This window comes from Nipponia nippon, unplaced genomic scaffold, assembly GCF_047370975.1.
Source record: "Nipponia nippon isolate SJK-2023a ecotype South Korea unplaced genomic scaffold, ASM4737097v1 scaffold_16, whole genome shotgun sequence".
Lineage (NCBI taxonomy): Eukaryota > Metazoa > Chordata > Aves > Pelecaniformes > Threskiornithidae > Nipponia > Nipponia nippon.
Genome location: NW_028262332.1, coordinates 2,190,566 through 2,212,102, shown reverse-complemented (window position 1 = coordinate 2,212,102; position 21,537 = coordinate 2,190,566). Strand labels below are relative to the sequence as shown.

The following is a 21,537-nucleotide window of genomic DNA, read 5'->3' as shown; positions in this document are numbered from 1 at the left end:
TCTCGAAGGAAACTGCATAAACCTCCTGCATTCTTGCTTCAAACATGGAAGATGAGCTGCGTGTGTGTCTTCCTAGTCCTGCCTGGGCACCTCTAGGGCGGACGAAGGTCTCTCCCACGGCCTCCTGGAGCTGCCCAGGATCCTCTCAGGTCGCTCCAGATGCTCTGGGGCTCTTCCCAGGGTCTCCGGGGCTGCTCCCAGTGCTTCTGGGCTCCTTCCAGCATCTCTGGGGTAACATGTTTACATGCCAGAAATATCAATCACCATAACCTTTGTATTATGCCAACTACCAGGGGCAAGTCTATCTCCAGCCAAAGTCTTCACAGTGCTGTTCTTCTCCTGCCCACCTCCTCACCCGACTCAGTCACGGAACAGCAGGTTGCTGTTCTCCACGCACAAATCATGATATGTACACAAGCCATAACGTACCCCTGCCTTATATGAATGCCTGCGTGACCCAGAGCGCCGGCCCGATGTGCTGCTTGTGTAGAAAGAACCGTGGTCACCTGCTGCTTTTGCCTCAGTCCACTCCCACATCAAGGCAACAGCTGGAGACTAGCTAGGTTTGGAGAACCCAATTAGGAGCCTCTTTCAAGTTTTAGCTGCATTATGAAACAAGAAGAGATGCTAGGACTTGTAGACCTCGCTGGCATCCTAATGAATACGTATAATCATAAAAAGGCTCTGCTAAAACAACAATCAAAGTATGCTCAGTAGAAGCTGTGACCAATAGATGAACTGTCTACGCAAGAATGTGCTAACGAAGTTGGATGGTAGAAGGCGAACAGTACAGCGGTGTCAGAGAAAAGGTAAGCGAGGGAGACGTATCTAGTTCGGGATGCCTGGCTGCTCGGGACGGGGCTGCAGGGCGAACACGAAGCCTCGGTCAGCCAGCCGCCCACCCGACGCCCGTGAGGAGGCCAGCTCGCACGGCTCCCCCCAGGCCGACACCACCGCACGCCAGCGCTCCCCTCGCAGCACAGCCGCTTCCCGCAGGCGGCCTGCCGCCACCCGCCCCTCCCGGCCGCCAGCCCCCCCAGAGCCCCCCCCGGTTCCCCGAAGCCAAGCTTCGCCACCCCCGCGGCAGAGCCCGCCGCCGCGGGCCGTGCCCCGGCCTCGCCCCTTCCCGCCGCGGCTGCCGTAACAACGGCGGCGCGGCCCCGCCGCCTCAGGCGGCTGCGCGCCAGAAAGTGCTAGAAAGGCGCCGCAGCCCCGCGCCTGCGCAGACGGGCTCCCTGCCACCCCTCCCCCCCGCCGCCGCCGCCGCAGCGCCCCGGGGCCGCGGGCGGGCGGGGGACGGGGGGCGGCGGCGGGGACGGGCGCGGGGGGCCCTCCCAGAGGAGCGGGGGCGGGAGGGGCGCTCGGGACCCGCGGGGGAAGCGGCTCCCCGGAACCCGCCCTCCCCCTTCTCCCGCAGTAAGGAGGAGCCGCGCCGCCTACGCTGCGCAAAGCGCGCAGACGGCGTCGGGAATAGGCGGCTGCGCCGGCCACCGCCCAGGGCCCGCTGCGGAGCCATTGCGACGGTTACTAGGACACTTCGCTTTCCTCCAATCAAATGACGTGAGCTCATGCCTGAGGCCGGCAGCCAATCACGCTCGACATCAATCATTCAATTAAGCCAATCGGGAGCGAGTAGGGCGGGCATTCGTGGGCCCCGGTTGCCTAACAGTAAAATCAACAGACAGGCGGGCGGAGCAAACGGGAGCCGCTGATTTGAATGACAGCGTTCCGGCCAACCAGACTTCCTCATTTGTAGAGCCTCGTTATGAGTAGCCAGTAGGTGCTGCGAATGGCCGCCTGGGCGGGGAAAAGAAGGCTGCGCGCGCATTCCGCTGCTATATAAGGCTCGGCCGTTGCCTCACGCAGTCAGAGTCGGTTGGGGGAATAGTGGCGTTGGCTGAGAGTGAGCTGTGCCGCCGCCATCATGAGGGAGATCGTGCACCTGCAGGCCGGGCAGTGCGGAAACCAGATCGGGGCCAAGGTGCGGGCGGCGGGCAGGGGGCGGTGGGGTCGGGGAGCTGGGAGGGGTGGGGGCACGGCCCAGCCACCCCTGACGCGGTTTTCTCCGGCAGTTCTGGGAGGTGATCAGCGACGAACATGGCATCGACCCAACCGGCACCTACCATGGAGACAGCGACCTGCAGCTGGAGCGCATTAACGTCTACTACAACGAGGCCACAGGTAGGGCCCGGCGCCCCGCCCGCCCCCTCCCCGGGCCGCCCCCGCCGCCGCAGTCACGGCTTCTCCCTGTTTTACAGGTGGCAAATACGTGCCCCGGGCCGTGCTGGTGGACCTGGAGCCGGGCACCATGGACTCGGTGCGCTCCGGGCCCTTCGGCCAGATATTCAGGCCGGACAACTTCGTGTTCGGTGAGTGCGCCGGGAGCGGGGGAGGGACCTGCCGTGTAACCGGCTCGGGGTGGGGTGGGCAGGGCAGGGACGCTGCACTGCGGGCTTCCCCGCCGCACATGCTCCTGAGGCGAGCGCGGCCCCGGGAGGGAGGTTAATCCTGGCGCTTCAGGAAATACCGGGCATCTGCGGATGGTGCGGGACGGCAGCTGCCGGGAGAGCAGCTCCGGGAAGGCGCAGGGGGTCGTTGCTCTTCTGATTCTCGTTGCCTCCTCCATAATGTCAGGGGAAATTAAATGGCTGCTGTATCATTGATACTGGGTGTTTGCCGTGTACCTGCCGAGCCATTTCAGAGGTACTTGTGTGAAACCGCAGCTCTGCCCTCGATAAAATGAAAGCTTTTGCGGGCTTTCTCTGGAGCCTGATGCTTCTAAGCTTTGCTCGCAAGCAATAAGCAGGAAGCAGTGACCGTAATCTAATACGAAAATGGCTCTCTTCCAGGTCAGAGCGGAGCAGGAAACAACTGGGCAAAGGGCCATTATACGGAAGGTGCTGAATTAGTTGATTCCGTGTTAGATGTTGTAAGAAAGGAGGCAGAAAGCTGTGATTGTCTCCAGGGCTTTCAGCTTACTCACTCCCTCGGTGGTGGTACAGGCTCTGGCATGGGTACCCTCCTCATCAGCAAAATTCGTGAAGAGTACCCAGACCGGATTATGAATACTTTCAGTGTTGTGCCCTCCCCTAAAGTGTCAGATACTGTCGTAGAGCCCTACAATGCCACGCTCTCGGTGCACCAGCTCGTGGAGAACACAGATGAAACATACTGCATTGATAACGAAGCCCTCTACGACATATGCTTCAGAACACTGAAGTTAACTACTCCAACATACGGTGATCTGAACCATTTAGTGTCGGCAACCATGAGCGGTGTTACCACCTGCCTGCGGTTCCCCGGCCAGCTTAATGCTGACCTGCGGAAGCTGGCAGTGAACATGGTTCCCTTCCCCCGTTTGCACTTTTTCATGCCTGGTTTTGCCCCGCTCACGAGCCGTGGGAGCCAGCAGTACCGTGCTTTAACCGTGCCAGAACTAACACAGCAGATGTTCGATGCAAAGAACATGATGGCTGCGTGTGACCCACGTCACGGCCGCTATCTGACCGTAGCTGCTGTTTTTAGAGGCCGTATGTCAATGAAAGAGGTCGATGAGCAAATGCTGAACGTTCAGAACAAAAATAGCAGCTATTTTGTCGAATGGATTCCTAATAACGTTAAAACGGCGGTCTGTGACATTCCACCTCGTGGCCTGAAAATGTCTGCCACCTTCATTGGTAACAGCACAGCCATCCAGGAGCTGTTCAAACGCATTTCTGAGCAGTTCACGGCCATGTTCCGCCGAAAGGCTTTCCTGCACTGGTACACAGGCGAGGGCATGGACGAGATGGAGTTCACAGAGGCCGAGAGCAACATGAACGACCTGGTCTCTGAGTATCAGCAGTACCAGGATGCTACCGCTGAGGAGGAGGGGGAGTTTGAGGAGGAGGCTGAGGAAGAGGCAGAGTAAAAGCTATGCAGATGAACACCTGTAAATTTTGTTTAAAGCTGTATGAACTCTTTCATTCAAAACTTCTCTGTCTGTGTTGTGTTCCTCTTCCTGTCTCAAAGTCACTTCAAATGCTGTACAGGCACCATTAAAGCATTTTTCACAGTGCACAAGCTCGTCTCCTTTCTTCATTTTGGTAAGCTTTTCGGGTGCCGTTTCCGAACGTAAGTGCGTAGGTGTTCCGGAGGTCTGGAAAAGAAAAATAACGGACTGGGTGTGAGCCCTGCGCTCAGCAACCGCCCTGCGCTCCTGCCTCCTGCCGAGGTGGGTGTGGGAATCGCAGAGATCCTCTGCTATTCCTTTATATTCCTTCATAACGGAGCGTGCTGGTTCGGGATACGCTCCACAGGGAGGGTGGAATTCAGCTCCAAGCTGGGTCTAAATTTAGGTACCTGCGTGCGGACTCCTGTTACAGCCTCCCTCCCGGCGGGAGCGGGGCCGCTCTCCTCACCATGGTGGGATCGTAGGTTCCAGTGCAGGGTCTAAGCTGTAGCTTCCCCCCCTGCCTGGGCAACAAACTGGTGCGGGCAAGTTGCCTTTCGGCTACAGGTGGGTGTTCCTGGCGGCAGATGAGCTGGCCTCACCCCGGCTGAGCCACTGCAGCTACTCGGGAGGTGGCTGTGGGCTGTCACCGGAGCCTTGGGGGCAGCGCTGACGCCCCGTGCTGCTGAGGACAAGTGGCACTGAAGGGCTCCTGTGTACGCAGCCTTGCTGGGGCCCCTTTAAAACCGGTTTGAAAACTGCATCGGGTGTTCTGCAGCCCTACTTTTGAAGAGAGCTGAACACCTGATACCAAATTACAGTTTTGTCTCATGAAAACCCTCTATTAAAAAAAGCAAAGCAGATTTTTACTGTGGAAACAGTTAAAAGGTTCAGTGTTCCCTAAAGTGACAAAGCTGTCACTCCGAACAGCTGGGCAGGAGAGAGTAGGCTGCTCTCCTGCTGAAGAAATTCTGTTTGGTGTTGTTAATTGTAACTGATTTTGTGTTTTTCTGTCTTAAAAATAAGTTTCTCCTTCTGGAGTTGAACTGGTTGGAGTGGTTATAATTGCACCGACTGCAAATCAGTCTGTCTACAGAAACAGGCGGCCGGTTTCAAACCTACACGGGAGAATACTTCTGCAGGTGAAAAGATGGCAACAGGTTTGTGAAGCATGGAGTAACACTCGAGGCAGTTGACGTCTGTCCTTGAGTTTAGGGTGGGTTTTCTCCTTCCCATCGCACCGAAGCTGGTGTGTTCCCTGGCCTGCCTGGTGCCGCGGGCAGGGCAGCGCTGGCCCCCAGCCCCCTTTTGGGCAGAGCTCCCTTAGTCGCCCTCCCTTGAAGCGCCCCGGCTGCTCTCCCCTGACAAAACGCAGGGGTAAGCGTTAACGCTGGAGTCCACTTCACCCTCGGGTTCCTAACAGCCCTTCTCCAGGGGGCTTTGGCCCGCAGCCGTGGGGAGCGTGGCCCCAACCCTCCCCGAGGAAACGGGCACCCGGAGCAGCCCGGGCTTTGCCGTGAGACAGCCGCCGCCGCGCGAAGGAGGGGGACAGGCGCGCGTCGGGCACCGGGGACGGCAGCTGCTGCGCCTGCCCTCTGCCCCGGGGCCGCAGTGTGGTGACAGGCCAGACCGAACGTACCGCTCCCCCTTTGCTCAGCCCGGCCTCACCTCTCGCCATCAGTGTCCAAGATGCTTCCGTCCTTTCCCTCAGACCGTCCCCAGGCTCCTGCTGACTGGCCCTCTGTTAAACTGTGCTTTTTCTGCATGGCTTCCCCACGCCCCCGGTACCAGTCTTGCTGGAGCCGCATTCACTGCCCCAACATTCTCCTCGCTGGGCTATCATCAGCTACAGTCCAGCCCTGCAGCTGTTTTCCCCCTCTTTCCTTTCATTTCTCCCACATTTTGTGTCTTCTACCATTTTCCTCCTCTGCGTTGCGTTAAGTACAAGCTATGAGTTTGGTTCTTTCTACCTTAGCTCCATGATGTCCCATCCCACATTACTGAGCTGTGGGCTCTTGACTTTGCTGTGGCCAAAGATAGCAATATCAGTTGCTGATTTGTTGACGTTTTAGCCTGGTACCTTAATGCTTTCAAGGTGCATGAGCACCTTCCCCTTAACACACCCAAAATTGCCTTCTTCAGCTCGCTCCTTTTAGGCAGCACCGATAACAGAAGGACCAGGCAGACGGTATGGGGTAGCCACCGCCTGCCTTGATGGCTAATACCATTTCGCTGCTTTTTTCGTGCTGTCTCAACCCCTTGGCATCATCTACCTTTTGCTTTTCATCAGACTTTAAGCTTTTGAGAACAGAAGCACTTTTCCTGACGCAGCCATTGTACCAGGCAGGATGTTACTGAGTCTCCTCCGCCTTAGCAGGGGGCTGGTGGCTGGAAACCAGAGGAAGGTTCTGGGCAAGCCCAGGCTGGCAGCGAGGCCGACGGGCTCTCCTGCGGAAAGGCGGGGATGGCACGGCTCCAGCGCCTTGGCACGGACTGGAAAAAACATCTACTACCCCTGTGGAACATCTCAGTAATTGTTCCCTACTACGACACTACAGCTAATAACAGCACTACTTAATGGCAGTAATCAGTGTCAGTGACTTCCATTTTCACTCAGCTGATGACAAGCCTACCTGGTACGAAGCCCGAGTAGGAAGGTATCAGTCCAGCGCTGGTGTAAATTCTGTTGTTAGGCCAGTATGTTTGGGGCAATCCCCTGCCAAAGCCGCAAGCTGCATTTCTCTGCAAAAACTGGAAAACAAACAAAAGAGAAACCCAGTAACACAGTGCGGTTCATTTTAAGCCATATTGTTATTAACCAAGTCAGGTGCTTTGACTCCATATTCGAGGAAGTATTTAAGCCAACGTACAGCAATCCTCTTTCCAGTTCTATTTCCTTCTAGGAGCTCCTCCTTAGGAGCTACATTGCATCTGCCCCTTTTTCCATTTTATGAGTTTTTCTCCTGCCAGGTGTGAGCTCGCACCCCAGCTGCCCACAGCAGCTCCTGGCCTGGGCATAGTCCTCAGGATCGCTACAGACCGGGCTGCGTTCATCACCGCTGGGCGCCATCCGCCAGTCCCAAACACCTCGTGCTCGTATGCTTGCCACGCCGGGAGCCAGCAGTATCTGCTGGAGCCGGAGCCGTGCCTCGTCTGCTCCTGCGCTATGACTCTGCACATCTGTGTTTTGGCTTGACCCCTTCAACTGGTTTGGTTTTTCCATGAGTCCCAGTGACTGTGCTTAGCCCGTAATTCCCAAGCTAGGAGGAAGGGGAAGGCTTAGGGAGCGTTAACCGCAGGGTGAGCGTAAATCATCTGGCTCCGTCCCGAGGACAGACCCAGGTAAGGGGCTGCGCTGGAGGATGGCTATTGCAGCTCTGCACGTCTCTGCAGCGGCAAAACCCCTAAAGGTGTCACTACAGCTGCGCCGCCCTCCTCGGTGCACGCCCTGCTCGGTGGCGAGGGGACCGGGGTCACGGAGCCGAGCAAACCGAGGGGCCATCGAACCGTTTTGTGACTGACGAGGGAGCGATGGCTGCAATTCCTCAAGCGCAGCACTGAAGCGAGAGGATTGCTTTATTTTGCCTGATGCAGACCGTAAGCAATGATCCATGGCACGTCCCAGTATGTAACCTAGGGCAACAGAGATTTAGGGCAGAAGATTAGTGGCTTGAAGGAAGAAGCCATCTTAGAAATGTGGTATGATTTTTTTTTTTTTAGCGTGCTTATATTCCTCCAGCACCTGATGTGCTGCGGCTAACCCCTGCGAGCCTGGATTCGGCTGAATCCCGCAACGGAGAAACACCTCCCTCCCTGGTTTACTACACGGCAGACGTTTCTTAAGAAACCAGGGGCAGAACGGCTTTGCAAACAGCACATTTAGTTGTGATAATGCCTGGGTTTTGTTTGTTCGCTTCATTTCAACTCCTGTTCACGGCAGAAGGAAAGGGTGAGGAAGCCAGCGCAGGGAAACGCGTTTCAGGCAGAGGATGAGGCTGCCATGAGCACTCTCAGCCCTGCCGCTCTCCTGCTGAGTCATTTTTTCCCAGCTGAGTTTCTCTGAGCTGGGGATCCTCAGTCTTGGACTTTTTTCTACATCAGACCCGTACGCTCTGGGACAAAGGCACTGCAGTGAATCCCAGTGAACAGAAAGGGCTGGAAATGTTGTAACCTGCTGTTAGCGAGCGGTGTCACTGCGCTGATCAGCCCTCACCAGCACCAACCCACAGAGAGCCGCAGCCCAGGGAGCCCAGTCCATCCGCGGAGCAGGAAGAAACGCGTGGCTTTGAATGCAGACGATGAACTCCTGCGGGAGGGATCTCATTTTCCCGTGTAGGAGGATTATATGGGAGATCTTACAGCAAGGGGACAAAATAGTTTTTCAGTAGGGATATTTCTGCATCCTTCCCAAAAGGAGGAGAAAGAAGATCCAGATCCCTTTAGGACAAATTATGTTAGTAAAGGAAAAAGCCTTGCAACCAACGAAAAGGGAGGAATCCCCATCCAAGCAGCCCAGGAAGCCGCCCAGGTAGAGAAGGCAGATTGCGCGAGGGACGCGCAGATAGCTGCATCTCTGTTTCTGCACTCAGAGCAACATTTTTAACAGCCACCCTTGACCCAACCCTCAAAAGATTTGCTTAATCCTTTTATGAACTCATTTATCCTCCCTCAATGTCCCAAGGAAACAAGTTACAGAATTTAATTGCTCATGATTTTTTCAACATGTTACCTAATAGCATTTTATTTTGCCTGTACTTATAACCCCAGTTCTAATACTAATGCTGTAAACAACATCACTTTTGGAGCTGCGGATGATTCAACACCAAGATCGCATTGTTGAAATAAGATGTGTGCCTATAACCTACCTGAAGTCGGTCAAATTCATCCATTGCTTCCTTCACGGCCCGGATGTAGTTCACGCCATTAATCCAGGTGAGGCGGGGGATGAATCCAGAGTACCCTTCAGATGAGACAAGAGAGAACATTTTCTGCTTGAGAACATAGGTATCGTGTAAGGAACAACCAGTCTGGAAGTGGAAGAGGCTGGGATAAATACAAAACCTTGGCAGAGTATAGGAAGGCAAAAGTCATCCATTTAAATTGTACCATTAACTCTTATATGTGAAGTATCGTTTCTGAAAAAGTCTTTTTTATGATTCCCAAGGAAAGCTCAATGGGCTGAACTGATCTTTGTTTGTCTCCATGAGGTATGGAAGAAACATTTCATTTTCTTGTAGTCCTCTCTTCAACAGCTCGGTCATGTTCTCACCCATTTTAATACACAGTCAGGGGCTAACAACTGCGTGTCCAACCTTTCTTCCTCGTTTGCCCTGCCCATCCAACAAATTTTCACTAATTATAAGACAAAAATTATATAAAGTCTGAAACTACATAAAACAGAGAGAGCGCTACAACCTAAAAGCAGCCAGACCGCCCTCTTCCCAAAGGGATGCTTTGGAGAGAGTGAAATTTGTCTTCTGCATCCTAGAACACCGATGCTCTTTCACCGAGTCTGAAACGTTTTGAGATGCAGCCCCTGTATTCTCCTGGGCCGCCGCAGAGCGAAGTGTCCCTCCCGCCGGTGCCGTACCCTTTAGCGGGGAGCCCAGGGCATCGCCCTTCATAATTCTCCTACTTGCAGAGGAACGCTCTTCCAGTGCAAGTGGAGAAGTCATAGAGTATAACTCCTTGTAAGACAGAGTTTTATACATTTATGGTGGTGCAATACACCACTGTGGGTTGATTTGATGCTTCAGAAAAGCATCTTGTTTCTAGGAGAGAAATAACTACCTCAGTGGTGGGAGATACTCATCGAGCTGCTGGAGCTGGAGCAGAGCCCATGACCCATCAGCTCCTCGCTTTCTGGAGTGTTTTCTAGCCTGGCCCCGCAGCTGCAGGGAACTGAGGTGGCTCCTGCATCCCTTCCACTGCCCACGGGCACGTGTCCCCCAGTGTGAGATCCACGGGGTGACAACATCCCAAAGAAACACCCTTGCCTGGCGAGGAGCAGGGGCATTTTCCATCCCAAAGCGTTGCAGTGAGCTGGAGTGACTGGCCAGCGTCTCCAAGATTCCCCAGGGGCAGAAGGGTGACACGATTTCCTCTGAGGTGGGCTCACGCTGCGCACGACCTCCCTCTTTTTTACCTGAAATGACTTTCTGTTGGATCACATTTGGTACATCCAGTTCTGGTAACCGAACACCTCGCTCCACATCTGTTGTTTCAGCCACTCCTGGCAGAGTCACATCTTCAATTTTTACGGGCTCAAAATAAAAGCAGAAATAAAATAAACACCAGTAAAACCTGCTTTCTCCTTTGGCTCCGTTGCTTAAATCACTGCCAGAACCTGTGAATGGCAACTGCCATTTCCATTTCTTCCCGGCTTTACACTAAGAACTACTACAAGAATTTCTGGTAAAGTCAAATTACTAGACGAGCTCTCTGTACGCAGAGGTTTTGCAAAATCCCCAGGGAGAGCAAGGGGAGCTTTGGGCGCTGAGCTCATTTGCAAATCTGTTTCTTAGAGCAAGAAGCAGGAATGTCCCTTCTTGGGATTTATATCCAGGCCAGCTTTTGACTCGATACGTCAAATCTCTAATCTCTGCCTTCAGGGGATTTGCAGGGCCCCGGCCGGCTGTGACGTGACACGCGCTGGCTCTGGCTCCAGAAGAAATAAGAGGCTCAAACACGTTGGTCCTGAGCGATACTGGCACCCAGCTCCTCAGGCAAATCCCGCTGCTTGTGTTTAAAGGAGGGATAACGATGGTGGGAAATTCAGGTGGGAGCAGTTAAGGGGTCAGAAACCCGGCACGTAACCAAAGGTGCCAGGAGCGCGCTCTTTTGGGGAAGAGGAGGAGGAGGAGGAAGGGCTGCAGCGGCAGGGCTCCCAGTTCACCCGATGGAAACACAAGCCTGGCTGCGTAGCGCAGTGTAACGCAGGATCTAATGACTGGGATTTGAAGCTAAAACTCCACTAAATGAGAAGTTAAACCTTTTTGATTAGGAAGAATAATTAATGATTACAACAACTTCCTGAAGACGTGGTGGATTTGCTACCGCTAGAAGCATTCGTGTATTTGATATTTCTCGAGACAACGCTCTCAACTTCCCGTCCTTGCCACCCACGCCCATATCAAATCCCCTTTTCACACTTCGGGACTGAGGAGAGCCCTTCCATGCCCAGCAGTCCCAAACCCCATCCCTCCGCAGCAGCATCCCTTACCACGCGTCTCTTCCACCCAAACCCACTCACCGGTTTGCTTCCCGCCAAGGCACCGCCGGGCTGGCTGGGTCCACATGTTTTTCCTTGTCCACAAGCCGGGGTTAGCTTGGGCAATCGCCACTCTCGTCCCTCAGAGGCAGGATAGCATGAGATCCTCCGTGGGTACCCCCAAGGCAGTCGCGTCCTCGGGATGTACTCGCCGGGGTGGTGCTGGGGCACGGGGTCCACGTGCGTCATCATCAGCTCTTCCTCTGCTGGCCCTGGTGCCGGCGGGGGAGGTTTTGGCCCAAGAACTCGTTCAGGAAAGCTTGTTGCAGCCCCAGCTTTCTCATAGGGAAAGTACCCTGTGGGACAGACACGGAGTTAAGGGAAAGGAGTGGCCGAACGAGGACAAGGGATTCCCATCGCAGCGGACCTCAGCCCCCACGCGCCCCTCTGTAGCAAAGGGAAGGAGCCCGGAGGTCACCAGCATCCCACGGGCTGCGAACGTACCCTGCGAGTGCCATCAGCCCCATCCAATAAACCGGCCTGCATGGAAAAACTGCACAAATAGAAGTTCAGTGACTTAAAATTCATTCTAAGTGATGCCTAAACTCTAAAATACCATCAGCCAAGCCATAAAGAAGTCAGGGAAAAAAAAAAAACTAAACAAACCATATTCTTTTCTCCAGATGGCTGCGTCAGCACACCCCAAACACAGACCCCCCTGAGGACTCGTGCACTGGCATCACTGCTGCTCGTCGAGGAAGGGGTCTGCTGTGACGCTGGCTGGAAAAAAAATTATCTTACATCCAGCATATGCTAAATATCTGCACTGTGAACTCGGGACAGAGCCCTGCCGCCTGAGGCTCTGCAGGGACAGCCGAGCTTGGCAACTTTTGTCTGCCTTTCCCTTAAAACTGTCCCATGATGTGGCTCCCCAGGCCACCCCGGCCCTGTACGATGCCTCTGGCCCAGCTGCTCCCTCCTGCTCCGGGCCAGGAGTGAAGCTGATTTCTCTCTCCTCGGTGGTTAAGGTGGATGATTGCTCTTACGCCCCGCAACAACTTTTTCCTTGTTGGAAAACCGTTACTATGTCAGTCTTGTCTTTTTTAAACAAACCAAATTCCTTCCATTTTTGTTCTCATAGGTCATTTTTTTTTCAGCCCTCTGGTCATCGCTGCCTTCCCCTGACCTCCTCATGTTCGGTGGACATCTGCATGGCAGCGCAAAGCCCCAAGGAGGAGACGGCGTCTTCCAGCGAAGGCTTCGTCTGCAGAGAGTCCCGGGGAACACTAACCTGTCCCGGCTCAACCGGCGCAGAGCAAAACCTGCCCCTTTCTGCAAGAGTATAAAACTTCTGATGGGCATTTAGGTTTACAACCTGCTTATCATTGTATTATAAAGTATATATATTGTATATAACTTTGTAAAGCGTATATACCTGATATAACTGAATTATCAAGGGTGGTCCAGGCTAGCAACAAAATAAAGGCAAATCCTTGATAAAAGTGATTTTTCAATCCAGTGTGCAAATTTGAAAGCAGGTTCATTACTATTTCCTTCATTATTAATGAAAATATTGCATCTACTCTTTTCTTTTTATCCCACAAACCAAAGGAAAAGGAAAAACGAGTTGTTTTGTACTTGAGAAATCGATATTAGCTCTTTTTTATGACCCTGGGTTTTCCAAACTTATTGATTGAGAAAGGTTGCACGGTAAGGCACTAAATTAAAAGCCAGGAGAGCCCCGCGCATTTGATTTGAGTAAACAGCCATATGTTTTCAGTCCAGGCTCCCAGGGAGTGGGTGCCCGCACGCTTGGCCTGCACCACAACCCCTCAATGCCAACGCGGCCACCCTGGAGATCCAGCATAACCCTGGCTGATATCCCCAACCTGAGCCTGACCTCACCTCCAGCAAGAAAACAACATGGGATTCAACAGCTAGAAACCAGCAACGTACTTGGTGCCGGTCACAAGGCCTTATCAAAAATAAACCTTGAGAAAAAGTCTTCAGATTGATTTTGCTAAAGGCAACCCCACAGATCAAAGAGCTCACGGCAGTGTTGGATCTCCACCACGTAAAATACCCAGGAGGATGCCAGGCAGCACTACTAAAGTTTGCAGTGAAGGGTTTTAGGGGTCGCTCACTGACAGCTCGACCACAGGAGCTGTTGATGAAGAGTTGCCAGCACGGCAAGGTGCTCCCTGTGGCCACGTTCCACAGCATTTCACCAACGAGCAGCGAACGTGAGCTCCCAGCTGCACACGTTGGCAGGTGACGGAAAGGTTGGCGAGGAGAGGACAAGAATGAGGACAGGGTAATGAGAGAGAGCAACTAGGTCAACTGGTTGGTTGGGTCCATCCAAACTACATTTTAGTCCAAGGAAATGCAAATTTAAATGTCCAGGAATGAAGGCTGTAAATACCAGCTGCGTAGTGGAGACCTGGATCCTGGAAAACACGGCTAGGAAGAACAGAAATGCCAAGTTTGCAAGAAGCTACACGGCACAAATTCCCAGTGAGGAATGGGAAAGCATCGCTTTGGTGTGGCAATCCCCAGGGAAATGAAGGCCCAGATCCCCCCCGGGCACGTTACCCCCACGTTCAGCTGGGAGAGGACTCGCTCCCGCTGAACAGGGTGCCCGCAACAGCTACGGCTTAGGTGCATGATATGATACATGGCAAACGCGTCGCCAAAGGATGGCACGTCCCCGAGAGGGGCTGATCGGGATCACGGTGCGGCTGCTGCTGTGGCCCAATTCGGGTCTGCTCAACAGGGACTGGGCGCTTTGCTCAGAAGGGCTGGGACTTGGTAGGAGATTCCTGCAAATTCCCAGCGTTGGGAATCTACGTGAGCGTGTCTCAATGTCTGATGGAGGAGATGGGGCCTGGTAGCAGAAGGTGGGAAGGGAAGGGCACACGAGCCCTTCTGCTGAGCTGAGGTGGGAGCAGCAAGATGCAAAATGAACCACAGGCTGCGAGGAGGAGCTCTGAGCAGAACGGGCGCTGCAGGGTCGGAGGCGGCAGAGCCAGCCTTCCCCAGCGAGACAGGTTTTAGCCCGTGGAATTGTGCTGGGTTTGGCTGGGGTAGAGTTCGTTTTCTCCACAGGAGCCAGTATGGGGCTGTGGTTTGGATTTGTGCTGGAAACGGGGTCGATAACCCAGGGATGGCTTCGTCACCGCTGAGCAGCGCTTACACGGGGTCAAGGCCTTCTCTGCCTCCCACGCCACCCCACCCCACCAGCGAGCAGGCTGGGGGGCACAAGGAGCTGGGAGGGGACACGGCCGGGACAGCTGACCCCAGCTGACCACAGCGATGTCCCACACCAAATGATGTCACGCTCAGCAATAAAACTGGGGAGGGGTTGGCGGGGGGCCGCTGCTCGGGGACGGGCTGGGCATGGGTCAGATGGTGGTGAGCAACTGCTTTCCTTTGCATCGCTTGGTTTTCTTGGGTTTTATTTCTCTCTTTTTGTTATTTTCCTTTTCATTACAATTTATTATTATTAATTTATTTTATTTCAATTATTAAACTGTTTTTATCTCAACCCACGAGTTTTCTCACTTTTACCCTCCCGATTCTCTCCCCCATCCTACTGCGGGGGAGTGAGCGAGCGGCTGCGTGGTGCTTCGCTGCCGGCTGGAGTTAAACCACAACAGGAATATGGAAGAATTAGGGAGTGAGTTCATAATATGCCGTAAAATCATTTATCTTCATCTAACTGAAGATAACCTGGGAACTAAAATTCTCCTCTCCACTCCACCAGACGTCAGTGTGAGAAGCCCTGTGCTCATCAGCTGAGGCTGTGCTCCAGCTCCGCAGCGGGGAGGCTCTCCGGGTGTCCGTGCACCTACCCCAGAGCTACGACTGCTCCATGGAAAATATCCCATTTCACCCCTGGAACCTATTGAGGACAGGGAAAGCCCCCGCTGCTTGTGATTGACCCCGTGTTCGTTAGCAGAGCCCGTTCTGGCGAAGGGATGAGCCCCAGGGTCTGCTCACCTGGACGCCCAGGGAGATAACCCTGGACACCGTGCTTCGTCCCACTGAAGTCCTCGACAAACTTCGGCTTGCGCAGCGGTGCCAGCAAGGGGCGAGGGCTCTTTGTGACACCCGGATCCGTCAGCAGGCGGTGAACGGTTTTGCCAAAGGTTTCTCCGCACTGATAGTTGTACTGAGGGATGAAGCCCTCGTAGCTGAGGAGGAAACAAAAAAGAGCAGTCACTGAGATGGCGTTGGAAGGCGCCCACAGGTAGGACAACCTGCGTTAGAGCTTTTGTACACGGGAAAGGCCACGGCCAGGAGGACACGCGGCTGGGAGTACGCGAGCCCAGGGAAGGTGATTGCACAGGGATGTGCCCGCGAGCGTGACTGCGCTTACGCCGCTGGAGCAGCGGCACGAGGGGAGCACCGAGGAGACGCGTGCGGTTACGCAGGAAGCCGGGGGGGTCTGTCTGGGGGTGTTTGCACATGCGTGTTTTCACATGTCAGCATGAAAACCGGCTCATAGGCTTACAGGCGTGTATAGGCACAGGCCTGCGCTCTGGTTCATGGAGGACGAGGTCAGGGAGCGTGGCCGAAGCAGCACCTGCGGATGGGAAAATTTACAACAGGAGCGCAGCGTGGGCTGCACTCGCTCTGACAGCGCCGACATCGATGGCCCCCTTTCCCCCCGTTAAAATATTATTTCCAGTTAAACACGCCTCAGTTTTAAAATTTGCAGTCTCTCTCTCTGTTCTAAAACACAGCAAGTTACTGGGAATTTCCCAGTGTCCCGTGTTCAATATTGAAACTCAAAAATCAGAAAAATTGCCTGTACCCTCCAAACCTCTCTGCTCCGTACCCTCGTGGCGAGGAGCGGGACCGGGCTCCCAAACCCACCCGGGCACTGCAGGGCCTGGGAGAGGCGCGGGCAGGCAGGCAGCTGCTCAGCCCCAGAACCGAACCACTCAATTTTTGGGGGACCTTCGTGCGGGGTGCGCGGCGACACGCCGCTTCTCCGCTCCCCAGGGCCTGGGACGCGCAGCTTGACGTTTTGGTGGCTCAGGGTAGGGCAGGTGCTGGAGCTCTGGCTCCGCTCCCAAGTCCACCAGTGTCGATCAGAAACTTCAGCTACTCCCAGTATCGAATTTCCTAATGGTGATGTTATTCCACCACAGAAGAAGAAAGGTAGAGCTGCCAGTTACAATGTACAGACAGAAATATTCAATCGATGAACCCACTGCGTGTCTGGGGATACAGCCGGATGATGCACGAGGATCATAAGATGATGAGTAAGTACTTTCCCTTCCAAATACTTTAAACAGCAGCGAGCAGAGCCGTGCATTTACACTTGGCAAGTTTTCCCACTTTGCATGCAGGATCTCTCACCAGCAGCTGCCGGAGGAGCTCGGTGGCTCATCCCCATTGATTTTCAATGAGTCTTGCAACACGGGGAAGCTACGCTGGGACGATAAAGCCGAGCAAGAGCACAAATGACATAGCCTGAATAATTACAGGATGGCCAGAGGGATGTTGATCATGAACAAAATAATGGTAGGGCTGAGAAAGGATTCAATTCATAAGCAATTAAAAGCAAGGTAATCCAAGGAGCTCGGGCGAGTCAGTCTGGGTTTATGGCAAAGGGATCTGCTGCAGAGTGAATTACAAGTGCTGCTGATAAAAGCCGTGGCTCTTGGGGAAGAGACTGGTCTCAGCAAGGCTGTTTGACCTTCTCCTGCTTGGTATTTTGATTAAGAAACCAGAGCGAGCCCCCGTTTCTGTAGTTCAAGCCGAGCCACTGCAGCCCCTGATCTCAAACCCCGTCGGCGAGCAGCGAGTAACCTGCTTTCCCAAGACTGAGCCCCATTTCACTTTTCTCTTACTCAGCCCTATCTCTTCAATCGCCACTCCCCAGGCTGCGTCACCTAAACCCGCTCAGCCTTCCCGATTGCCAGGGAAAAGCCTTGGCCCTGGGCCCGTCCTCGCTCGGCTCCGTGCCCTTCCCAGCTCCACCAAGCCAAGGGGTGGGCAGGGCTGTGCCCGGTGCCCGGGATTCATGGATTTACCCCTTTCTGCACACCAAGTCCTTCCCAAACCATCCCACATGTTGGCTTTGGCTTCCCAATGCCCTTGAGCACTGCGATGGCATTTTCAAAGCCCTGGCTGCGACCATTGCCCGACCTGAGCAACAGCAACCTATTTCGATGCCCTCGTTGTGTTTGTGAATTCACCAGCACGGCCAGGTATGGAGCATGGGACAACGGGCGAGATGCTGCGACACAGCATCATCTTCCTCCTCCTCCTCCCAGCACCCCGGCACAGGGCGCATCATCTGCCAGCAGCAGAGCCCGGGCTCCGGGGATGCCCTTAAGGCAGCTCCTCCCCGCGCTCAGCCATCCAAAGCAGATGCAAAGCAGCACCCGCAGCCACCCCCGGGGGCTTCCTCTGGGGCTTGGGGTGACGCTGCAAGCCTGCACCGCGCTGCCGAAAGCAGCGGCAGAATTTGGTTCCTCCTCCTCCTGCCTTCAGTGGCTGCAGCAGAAGCCCGGAGAGGAGCAGCCCCAGCTGCTGTCTCGGTATTAGGGCTCGAAGCTGCTTCTGGGGCGGCTGTCTGCAGGCAGGAGTGAGCATGGGAAGGTTTTGAGGCTTTTGTTAGTGCAAGCCCAGCCACAGCTCCCTCCTTGCTATTCCTCGTCTTTCCCAAGCCGCTGTCAGCACGCAGCTTCGACAGGGTGACAGCACGCACGGAGTAACACATCACATCGTTCAGACAACTGCAGCAACGCAAAAACACGTTACGAACCCCCAGCCCCAGAGCTTATGTGAGTTTGGAAGATACGGAGATCAGCAATGGAAAAATCCTGCCTGTTGCCGTAATGGGAAGGACGGATGTGATCGACACCGCAGGAGCATCGTTAAGGAAGGAAACGTGCCCCACCCTTTATCTGCAGCTTGGGATCTGCCTCCTCCTGCCCGTACCCGTGCTGCACCCGCCGCCGTGCGCGGTTTTCTCTGCGCTGAGGTTTGCGGCCTGGGCTGTCCCCAGCCCCTCCGCCCCGGGAGGTCGGCCTGCCGCCCTTCCGACTCACCCTCAGGCTGCGCTAATCCCAGTTGCTTTGTACCAACAGGAGCTTGCTCTCCCTCGGTGCCCGTCCAGCCCTTCCCAGCCCATTGACGAGTGTCACGGACCACGGGTCATCGGGGGACCCCACGCACAACTTCTCCACTTCACCATGAAGCCTATCCACTTACTTCTGCCATTCGTGTCTCACCTTTTAACCAAGAACTCATTACCTCTTACCCATGACAGCTTGGTTTCTTTTCTCCAAGCCTTTAGAGGACGATGTCGCAAAAAGCTTTGAAGAAACTCTAACTCCGTATCAACTAGATCACCAGCACCCACAGAGCCACCCGCTTCTTCAAAGACCTCGGATCCGGCAGCAGCTCCAACCAATTTGGCAAGAGCGTATCATGTCTATGCAACTCTTTTATTCAAAGGAGATCTTCAAACATCCTTGATGCAAAAGTTATGGCAGTTTGGAAGCCAAACCCTGCACAGCAGCTCTGGCAGCTTAAAATAAATGGAAAAAAGGGGAAAAAGAAGAACAATTTTGACTTTATCCTCAATGCGCTATGGCGTGGTCTTTAATTATACCCTGTTATAAGGTGGTGCTTCTTATCCTGGAGCCCTGTCTCCTTCGGATCATGGAATATTTAATAGTGTCTTTAAAAAAACCCAAAATATCATGAATCATAAATACTACGTGATCCCAAGCGGAGCTATTTGCATTGGAAATGAACAGACATTTTTGGATGAACTTCAGAACTCACCCAGGGAGATAGTAGGGACTGGGAGGGAAAAGGCTATTTTCCTTCGGGGCTGCCATGGCAATGCGGCAGCTCTCGGCGGCGGGCGTGGGAGGAAGGAGATGCGGCACGATGCGGTCACCCAGGAAACCTCTATGATGCTGCTGGGAGCGATGTCGGTACCCGACAGCGCTTCCAGCTGCAGCACACAGCTTGTCAGGTTTTTCTGGACCCGTCTTTTTCCCCCCCACCTGGACATTTTGGATGAGCACGGAGATTTTATAGCATTTGTCAGATTTCCTGAAGGCTCGTAGCCCTTGGGACAGCAGCGCCAGATGTTTCCCATAAGCAGCCCCAGCACAAATATGTGTTCACAGCACGGTTCACGTCCAACACACAACTCGGGGAGCCTGGCCGTGCGTGCCGCAGTGACTGGTACAGCACGTGCACGGCCGGGCCGGCGCTGCCTGCGCTCACACGGCCACGCGCACGCCCTTCTGCCGAGGAAACCCCAGGACAGCGGCTCAGGGATTCACCACGCTGTGGTGGAAGGCTCAACCCTCCTCCCCCTGCTCCTCATTGCCCTCCCCGTCTGGCTGTTTGAGGACGCAATCCTTTGCTGCCTTGCTTCATGCGGGATAAAGGTTGTTCCCATTCCCAACATCGCATGGTCACGTCGCCTTGTGTGCGGTGGGTTTCACCCCCCTCCAGCTGAAGGCAGGCCCAGGACACAGATCTCTGTTTTATCGAGCAGCCACTCTGGCCCCTATGTCCTCAAGTCAAAGACCACTACGCCTGTTAGCACCAGCATCATTTCCACCAACTACAATACCAGCAGCAAGCCTGCTTTGCTGCCAAAGTCCCTCTATGGCCTTGAAGAGCTCAGCCACACGGCTGGCAGAATCATTTTAAGGTTTCAAAGCTACTAACCAGAAATCAGAGAGTATTTGAGGGTTGTCCTCATCTGTTTAGGTGCGCATACTCCACCCAAAATTGTATCTGAGGAGATAAAAATGCTGCTTTGACTCTTGCCCTTGGTGCCTAAACACTTTGGGAGATCTGGAAGTCCCAGCCTTTATAAATGTATTTGAGTTTGCCCAAATACCTGAGCTCTAACCAGGGGCAGACCTCTCCAGCAGCCCCAGGCCTGCAGGGCGGACGGGGCCGAGAGGTCCACGACGGCTCCTCTCAGAGGTGCGCAGTGGGAGACCAAGAGGTAGCAGGCACAAGATGCAACACGGGGAAGGCCCACTGGACGCAAGGAGAAAATCCTCCCCCACGGGAGAGGCGCAGCCCTGGCCCACGGTGGCATCTCCATTCTTGGACATCTTCAAAGCTCAGCTGGGGAACACCGAGCGCACCCCAACGCAGCTCTGAAGTTAGCTCAGCTTTTAGCAGACAATTGGATTAGAGACCTCCAAAGGTCCCTCCCAGCCTAGGTCTTCCTCTGAGTTTAATATGAACATGGAAAAAAATTGCTTACTGAAACGCAGCACCATATTCATGGCACCGAACAACGATCCCAGGCTGTCCCAGGTCCCATCATCCTCCTCGGCTCCTGAGGAGGCTCCGGCCAGCAGCTTCCCAGCATCTTCAGAAACTCCCTTCAAAGCTCACTCCTTTAAATGGCCAGGGGCTGCTCCTTCCAAACCTGCGGGTCACAGGCTTACCAAAGAGCTACTGAATAATCGGACCAAAATATCGGTCCTCAGTGCAGACACCTGGGTAAAAAAGTAGAAATTCACTTTTGTCAAGGTTATCATTAGAATTTATTGATATGAGAGAAACTTCGTATGTCAACACGTCAACGGAAGAACAGCACGTCCTGACGAAACAGAAGTACAAAGCCCATCCGGGTGACGTTACAGCGCTCTGGTATCTCTGAACTCTCAAGTACAGGAGGTCACGCGCACAGCTGTGTATTGCTTGGGTACATTTTCTGGGACAGGATAGAAATACTCCAGAAATACAATCGACGCGTGGTTTGCCAGCCACCAGTGCCCGAGGGGCTGCAGCAGGGACCGCGCTGGCTTCGACTCCCATCGCCCAGCTCCAGACGGTGCACACGTGTAACGGCAGCTCACCCCGGGCCCCTCTAGTCAAAGGAGAAAAATAAAAAAAAAAAAAAAAAAAGAAAAAACCTATTTGGGGGTGAGATTCCCCTGAGCCCGTGTAGCCCTCGCAGGGAGATGAGATGACTTGTACGCTCTGGCTCCTTGTCACGTAAAGGGGGCTCAGAGGACCAGCTCGGACGGAGACGCCTAACGCAGCCAGGGGAAGCCCACGCCAGGTCTGCAGCAGGACAACCTGGGCACGGTCCTATCGAGTGAGCTGCAACTGGGAAACTTCACGACGGAGTTTGCTCTGCCCGGGGAGCAGATACGGCCACGCCACGCTCCGTCCTGGCGTCTGCCAAGTCAGAAGCAGGTTTTTTTTCTCTCAACGTAACAGTCTTACTTATCCTCGTATTAGAACTGTTTTGACATTCTCTCTCTCAGCAGTGCCCTCTTACAGAGCTCATAGCACAGACAGCCGTTCACACTATGCTTGTGGCTAAGATAAAAATTATAATCTTTACTGGAAACATATACTATGCTGGATGCTGTTTAAA

The 21,537-nt window shown here is 54.1% G+C and overlaps 2 protein-coding genes across 3 annotated transcripts; one reads left to right on the top strand and one right to left on the bottom strand.

The window, feature by feature from the left end:
* Window positions 1-1,826: 1,826 nt before the first annotated feature.
* On the top strand, window positions 1,827-4,062 carry TUBB4B (tubulin beta 4B class IVb). Its single transcript, XM_087753125.1, has 4 exons — window positions 1,827-1,981; window positions 2,073-2,181; window positions 2,259-2,369; window positions 2,850-4,062. The coding sequence occupies exons 1-4, from the start codon at window positions 1,925-1,927 to the stop codon at window positions 3,908-3,910; spliced, it is 1,338 nt and encodes a 445-aa protein (XP_087609251.1). The 5' UTR covers window positions 1,827-1,924; the 3' UTR covers window positions 3,911-4,062.
* Window positions 4,005-20,571, bottom strand: CIMIP2A (ciliary microtubule inner protein 2A). Of its 2 annotated transcripts, XM_087753126.1 has the most exons (7): window positions 20,410-20,571; window positions 15,141-15,334; window positions 11,184-11,497; window positions 10,077-10,194; window positions 8,797-8,891; window positions 6,565-6,682; window positions 4,005-4,138 (listed from the first exon to the last, which is right to left on the bottom strand). In XM_087753126.1, the coding sequence occupies exons 3-7, from the start codon at window positions 11,391-11,393 to the stop codon at window positions 4,050-4,052; spliced, it is 630 nt and encodes a 209-aa protein (XP_087609252.1). In that variant the 5' UTR covers window positions 11,394-11,497; window positions 15,141-15,334; window positions 20,410-20,571; the 3' UTR covers window positions 4,005-4,049. The 2 variants fall into 2 exon arrangements, with proteins under 2 accessions (XP_087609252.1, XP_087609253.1); XM_087753127.1 differs by lacking the exons at window positions 15,141-15,334; window positions 20,410-20,571 and adding an exon at window positions 12,328-12,379.
* Between the last annotated feature and the right edge of the window lie 966 nt (window positions 20,572-21,537).

Coding starts and splice junctions, on each gene's coding strand:
- TUBB4B (XM_087753125.1), top strand. CDS start 1,925: ATGAGGGAGATCGTGCACCTGCAGGCCGGGCAGTGCGGAAACCAGATC. Junction 2,182..2,258: donor CTACTACAACGAGGCCACAG/GTAGGGCCCGGC, acceptor CCTGTTTTACAG/GTGGCAAATACGTGCCCCGG. Junction 2,370..2,849: donor GCCGGACAACTTCGTGTTCG/GTGAGTGCGCCG, acceptor GCTCTCTTCCAG/GTCAGAGCGGAGCAGGAAAC.
- CIMIP2A (XM_087753126.1), bottom strand. CDS start 11,393: ATGATGACGCACGTGGACCCCGTGCCCCAGCACCACCCCGGCGAGTAC. Junction 10,195..11,183: donor CCTTGGCGGGAAGCAAACCG/GTGAGTGGGTTT, acceptor TTTTATTTTGAG/CCCGTAAAAATTGAAGATGT. Junction 4,139..6,564: donor CTACTCGGGCTTCGTACCAG/GTAGGCTTGTCA, acceptor TTTCTTTTCCAG/ACCTCCGGAACACCTACGCA.